Source organism: Opisthorchis viverrini (genome assembly GCF_000715545.1).
Source record: "Opisthorchis viverrini unplaced genomic scaffold opera_v5_28, whole genome shotgun sequence".
NCBI lineage: Eukaryota > Metazoa > Platyhelminthes > Trematoda > Opisthorchiida > Opisthorchiidae > Opisthorchis > Opisthorchis viverrini.
In genome coordinates, this window is record NW_008751684.1 from 259577 (window position 1) to 266690 (window position 7114).

General features: G+C 47.7%; 1 protein-coding gene across 1 annotated transcript in view; it reads left to right on the plus strand.

Moving 5' to 3' along the window:
* T265_02315 (hypothetical protein) overlaps nt 1-4077 on the plus strand; it is a gene marked incomplete at both ends in the record, with an annotated part of 7469 nt that extends 3392 nt beyond the window's left edge. The window contains 2 exons of the mRNA XM_009166529.1: nt 339-464; nt 3780-4077. Of these exons, the coding sequence (XP_009164793.1) occupies nt 339-464; nt 3780-4077 (424 nt within the window). The remainder of the gene's footprint in view (nt 1-338; nt 465-3779) is intronic.
* Between the last annotated feature and the right edge of the window lie 3037 nt (nt 4078-7114).

Sequence of the window (7114 nt, forward strand, 5' to 3'; positions counted from 1 at the left end):
TGGTCTGTCTGCTCCCCTTTGGCCTTCCTGGCATGGTTGCACCTTGTGGAACGAAGTTCCAGCCAGTGTAACCCGCGGAATCATTGCAGAACTCAAGCCCGACCACCACGTCAAGGTGGCGGCTTTAGGTCGGGTGGAAGTTGTGTAGCATTTGAGGCACCTTAGAGTTGTATTGGTTCCGATGGTAGTGCGACAGATGAGGTACGAATCTGTAAGCTTCGAGTAGCGTTTGCTGATTTGACGTACCCATGGAGTAAAAATATATATCCCCGAATCTCAAGGGGCGTGTATATCTGGCTGCGGTAGTAGGTATTTTGTTGTGCGGCTGTGAGATGCAGTCTCTGGAAACAGCCAAGACGTCTTGGGGTCTTCGACAGCTGTTGTCTTAGAACCATAGGTAGTATGGGCTGGTACAACGGAACTCGGAACGAAACAGTCAGAAAACGAGTGTTGGGTTATGCTCAGTGATTGGCTCATGGGTAAGAGGGCGAACTTACTGACCCGAAGGTTCAGGTTCGAACCCGACCACTGCCCATCGACCGCCCCCATCTAGGCAAGGGCAACATGGCAGTATTCCAGCCCTTGTGCTTCGTTCAAGGGTGGTCTTCCACGGCATGACCCCGATCATTTCTCAGTGAAGGCAATTCACCAGCTATCCGCCGTCACCCACCGATAGAGGGATACACCCAGTTAGGCTGTCCCGTCTTTTTAATTGTCCGAGATCTGTAAGCTCTTCGATTAGGCTTCCTCAGCTAATTTCAACGGTTCTGAATTTGCTTATATTCGTTAAGTTTATCAAGTGTGCCGTACTCCACCAGCATGGCTGGCACACACTCGCAGCTTTTTACCTTTATTCAGCACAAATCTGCAGCATAGGGCTTGAGAAGTCGTCTGGAGTTGACTCCACAACGCGTCAGTATCTCCTTGCTCTGCCATAAATTTGACCGCACTGATGATCGGGGGAGATCTGGTTCGTAGTACACTGGGTTTTAGGATGTTCATTCTTATGAGGCTCCCAACTAGCCGCATGTAGCATCGCTTTGTTGGATGCCAAAGGGTCCTGGCACTCCAGATGGTGGGGTTGTCATCGGCTGTTTCGGAAGTCAGTACAGCACACCCATAGCAGTAATAACCAGGTGATGTAAATTCCGAACCAGCGATCTCATCCACTGGCCATGTCTCGGAAGTCAGTCCAGATAGCAGTGGTCTTTCGTCTATATCATCTCGCTTCCATCAATCCCCTCACGTTGGCACATGCTAGATTTACAGGCGACGACTGGTCGCCCCAGTCTACATTATGACTGGGTAAAATACAAACTTCCTTCTCACCACGGGAAAATCTAAAATGCAGTGATTCGTTTTTCGGAATTTGGTTTCTCCTTGAGAAGTAACACTGCGTGTCGCTACCTCATATTGTTCTCCGGTGCAAGATACGGGCAGAAGATTCACGGCGTGCCTTGCAGTCGGCACCCCCGTAAAAGCGGGAGACCTTTCCGTTGAAACCCAAAATTACACTGAATCGTCCCGAACGTGTTGCAGCTCCTACCTGTTCCCTGATACAGACAGTGCCTAGTGCTTTAACCGTCTTCTCAGTGGCTAAGGTGAGAACAGACCGGAAGGTCTGTGGTTCAAACCAAACCTGAGCACCTTGACTGCCCCTGATCTAGGCTTGAGCATCCTACAGTATCCCAGGGTGACATGGTAACTAAGCACCGAGTGCTGCAGCTGAAGGATAGTTTATTTTTTATCGAGCAACCTGTCAACCATCGAATGAAATCCGGTCCTCCCAAACGACCTTCGGCTGTCTGCTCGTCTAATTCACCTAAAAAGCCCCATGCTCCTTGTGGACCTTGGCTGAGCTGCTTCCTTACGAAATACCATCCGTCTTAAATACGCCCTCTGGACACTTCAGCTTATTTATTCGCTTTTGTCCTTGTTTTCGTTTCTTCTTAGGGTGTGATGCAGAGGGGATCTGGTACAAATGAGGGTGGTCTCTGCCACTATGCTTGCGTGGGATGGACCCTCAGTTAGATTAGAATGTAAACTCTAGATTCTGTGAATTTTATGCTCGCAAACTGCAATGTCTTCACCAGTATGGTGCAAGAGGTGGTTGATCAATGGGTCAACCTGAAATAGCTTAGGCTACTTCAGGTCCCACTATTTACATATGCCACACAAGACTCGCGTGATCCCATACTGAGCAAAAACTCCACTTGAGAAGACCGCCCGTTGATTTAGCCTATGTGGAAAGGTTGTTACACTAATTCGACCTACGGAATCCCGAGTAGTAAAGAGATCTGTCTGGTTAGTCTCGTCTTTATCTGCTGTGTTTTCGGATGCAGCATTCATCATCACGTTTGTTGGTTAGCATAACTTCGGAGGAAAAATTGTTCACTTCTGCGTGCTGCTATTTGCCAGTTCGGTAATTACTATCTCCATTGCGTGCAAAAGCTGATTGCGTGCGTGATTAAAGTAGCGCCAGCCGGGTGTTACCACAAATGCGACGGTAGACGGACTGGATTCGCATGCCCGCAAGGCCAGTACACGTGACGTCCACAGTTAAGTTGTGAGGCAGTACCCTACCCGAACCCTGCTGCCCACAATTGGGGACTGTAGAGGTCGACTAGAACAGCTCGCATATGATTGGTCGAGAAACAGTCACTGCCGGCTGTAATCCTCTCGAGCTCTGATTGGTCGAAAATGTGAGCCCCATTATCAGTGCCAGTGGAAGGGGCACCGATGACACTGATGTTTCGGTACCATGCAACCAGGAGGCTTATTGCGTTCAACTCAAGGTTCCGAAGTTAAGAGGTAGTGGATAATTAAGGGATCCAGTGCTGGTCTTCGGCAAATTTTCCTAAGTGCTGAAGCGATCCGGAAAGGAACTAATATCAAGGAGGTTGCATTACCAAGAACTGCCTTCACCCTAACTCACGGATGGTGATAAAGGCTGCATCATGAAAGGCGGAAGGCAACAACAACAATCTCTTTTGATAAATCATACGTCTTCCACCTTCGTGTGCACACCAAACTGGAAAATGTACGTATGGCAACAAAAATTCCAACAGATGATTTAGCATGTGTGGTACATGGCCGAACCACTGCATTTTAATGGTCCTGAGTAATTTTTTGGATCGAAATACCCGCCGTACCTCTGAAAAAACATTTGCTAATTACTCGGTTAAGAAATGATCTGGGACAGACAACACATGTGAGGCATCGAGGCAAAATTTTGAGTCCACTGAGGTAATATGTAATGTGGAGACAAATTCATTAAGGAGCTCGGTGAGTGGACTGGGTTTTTTGTGGCTAGGTCGGTGGCTGAGAATGTGGGCGGGAATGTGGCAGTCGCGGGATTCCAGGATCCTGGCGGTGACGCCGCGCTCTTCAGGGCAGAGTCCTAAATATTGCGGCTAGATCCAGGAGCAAGTTAGCGTTTTACATCGCGATAGTCATCCTCGTGGAAGGAAGCGTTGGCGAATCCGGTTGATTATTTCACCTCCAATAAAGCCACATCTTCCACGATCTATTCACCTTACGGAGAGTAGATTATAACCGCATTGTCCCAACTAGTCATATTCTGGGATATTAAACTCCCCACAGTCGATATTCAGAGCTTGTCTCCACAGAAGCTGAATCACATGGTTTCTTGCTTCAGGCGGGCGATTCGTCACTTACCTAATGTCTCACACTCCGCAGGCAGCCTATTATTGGTCCAAAGCCACCTTCTCTTCTCAAGTTGTAGACTTGAAGTAGGAGGGATATCACGTTGCTTTAAGGGACCTGACAGCCACCTGCAAATTTACAATAAAGTGGCTTGTTGTCGAAGATTCCAAGAGGCATCTCAACTCCTCATTCTCGTCTCCCTCTCTTTTCTCACTTTTCAACGCGGGCCATGGGCATGGCTACCAGCGCCTCTCCGTGGATGTGAATAAAACCGTAAGTGGCTGCGGTCATCAGTTCATCTTCATTGTCGCTACTCTGCGCCTACCTGTATTCCTGTTCATGTGGCTGAAAGTGTTGGAAAAGTTTGTCCTTTTGAATCATCCCAGGGGGATCAACCATCGTTTGCCGTGACCAACCATGTGTTACTCTCCGGGGTGTGATCCCCGCTCTCGCTCGAAATGTTGCGGTGAGCAAAACTCTTCCCACAGATACTGTCCTTCTTCAGCACATGGGTGTCGTCCAAATAGGCAAAGAGCGAATTTCTTCCAAGTGCCAGTTTTACCTGAACATGGTGGTCTCTTTATGATCAATTTTGATTAATTGGTGATAAAGCTAGAACGGCCTCGGGATGTAAGGTATTTTGAGCCCTGTAAATCATTTGATGGTACTCTTTAATTGGTGGCAATTACCCTAGATGCTTGGACAGGTTTGTCCTAGCAAGACACTAATCACACGCGTTATCTGGTACCCCTTCACAATATTTTTCCAGTTGTTTCAGGACGAGAGATGTTCGTCATCTGTAAGCAAGAATAGCACCACCACACTCTGTCGTACGATACATCTGAACGGACGCCACTTGTGCTCGCACAGCTCCCTCACTGCCAGCGTGTGGCATGCATAAACCGCCCAAGTGGTAAAACCAACCATGCGGTGTCCAGTGGTGATTCGAGTAAAGAATGAAAACGGTGACAAACATCCGTCGGCAGTTTAGACCCACCTCTGTTCCAGAGGACAATTCCAATCGGTGAAAACCATAGATGCGAGCACTTGACCGCTAAGAAATCCTACAAAACGTCACCCTCTAGTCTGAAAACCTGGCTACTCAAAGTTATAAACTGAGCCTTCTTGCATTCCGAAGCAAACGTAGACTAACTTTCTCGATGTGATGCAATCCAAGAGTTCCCTTCCAATCACAATTCAGACAATTGCGAAGGCCGGAACTCTTTTGTCGCAATTCGGGGGCTTTCATATTAAACCATATCCTCCGAGTCCACGCAAATACTCGGCCTCATACGCAGTCACTTCAAAACATTTCGGGCCTTCGGTCTTCCGTAATGATAAAAAGGTGCCTTTATGTCCCCATACACTCGAAGACAGGCGCCTTCGAAGCTCTGGCGCCTTTTGGCTTCGGACCCCACATATCTTCAGACCGATCGGCCTATATTACATACGATCAACAAGGATGATTCCAGCAGCCCAATAAGTGCAACTATTTCCCATGAAATCCATCTCTCTATCGACTTCAAAGTGCAGACACCCCAGGGGAATGTGTGAGAGAAAATCGTTCAAAAATACCAGCCAACGTGTCTTTCCGCAAACCGTGGTGCGCATACCACCTGTTATGCCCTCGAAACTTCATTTACAAAATCGTCGTACCTCCATATTTTTTGTGCCCTGTACCAACGTAATGCAGCCGATTACCCATACAAGTTCTTTCGATGTATACAACATCAATCCTGTCAATAAAGATCCCTACATGAACATGGACTACCTCAGCGGTTACTCACCCTTCTCCCAAAAACACAATCCACAATGTCCAAAGAGTCTTAAACGGCAGATCGAAATCAGCATTGCTATAATCTCTCACGGAAGCATGTCTTTGGCCGGGTCTTCCACTTCGTTCCAACCCTAAACGACTTTATAGTGCTGTAAGAACGAGATTCTTTCAACCCGTACTCCAGAAACCGGTGGCGAGATGTCGCAGTTCTCGTAATAGATTTTTTAAACAAAGTTCTCGGCCCTGAAAGCGTCTCTTTAGTGGGAAACATTTATAATCCTCCCGTATTTTAAATCCACACCCAGATAAACCACCACCAGAAATGGGAATCTCGATAAACATCAGCTAATGAGCACACCAGAACGTCGTGTTACGGCCTCGTTTGCCAGGTTCCTTCTCAGCCAAATGCCGCGGATGATCAGCAGCATCGTCACCTTACCCGAAGCTACGTCTGCGGTTGACATATTCATTTCTGGCATTTCATGTAGGCCTATGAGGCTGATCAAATGTGATGGTACACACGGATGTCCAAAGAGTCCTGGGTGCACTACCGGCGCGCATATTTGTGAGCGTCAAAATATCCCTATGCTGGTGGTGCGAAACATACCTAGGACCCAAGGCGACCAAACCGATGACAAAGATTCACCTAGGGTACTGACAACTAAAAGGGCTGTCCAAGAAACCACGCTAAACCAAATTGTCATTCTGCAATATAGCAACGATATTATTTGAGCCGTCTCTCACGAGAAAAAATTTCGAATTGCAAATGACATGACAGTGGCTACATGTTGCCAACATCTTGCAAATAACTAAACTTCAATCAGATAAAATCTGATAGATGAAATTTTGGGTATTTTGGCAATAAAGGCGCCAACCAGTAGACCAACAGGAATGGCTAATTCATTGGCATCGGAGGCGTTGGATGCCTGGAAACACTGGGCTGAAATGCCCAGTAAGAACAAAAGTGAATAGAAGAAATCTACAGCTGCAGGTACTGGCATACACCTGGGGGCAGCATCGGCCCTTGGGTGACGACTAAAATATTCATTTCTGACGAAATTAAGCCACATGTGGGTCACACGAAGCTGTTTCCCGGAACACTGTGAAGTTGCACATCATCACTATCATTGTCAGCCCTAATAACCACGTACTCTTCGCATAGTGGTTGCGGCTATCGCAGTTTCGCTCACCGATGATCTGGAAAAGTGGGGTGGGTAGCTGTGCATTGTAGGCGGGAGATGATAAATTGGTGCATAAATCCAGCACTGTCAGTGGGCTGCCAAGTAAAGAAGGGTTGAAAAAGGTGATGTGCATTGAAGGCAATAGCTTGGTTGCACGAGCGTCATTGAGGGCGCGACTGGGCGATGTCTAACAGTGTCTCTAGCCATTGATGTGGCCCGTCCGTCTCTCCACATCCAGGAAGACGGCAACTACCAGCGTAGCTGAGTTTGCTGGTAACGGCTTTCATACTTCGCTGCCAAGTCATTGTTTGACCGCCCCTGGCTCTCTTCCACCCTTCACGTGAGTGTGCGAAAAGAGCCCTTCGAGGAAGTCGGTCGACTAGCATACGCAACACGTGGCCAAGCCAGCGCAACCTGTGCAGTGTGATCAGTTCATCTATCGAGGGTGAGTTATTTCTCCCGAATACCATTCGACGTACTTCAGAATTGC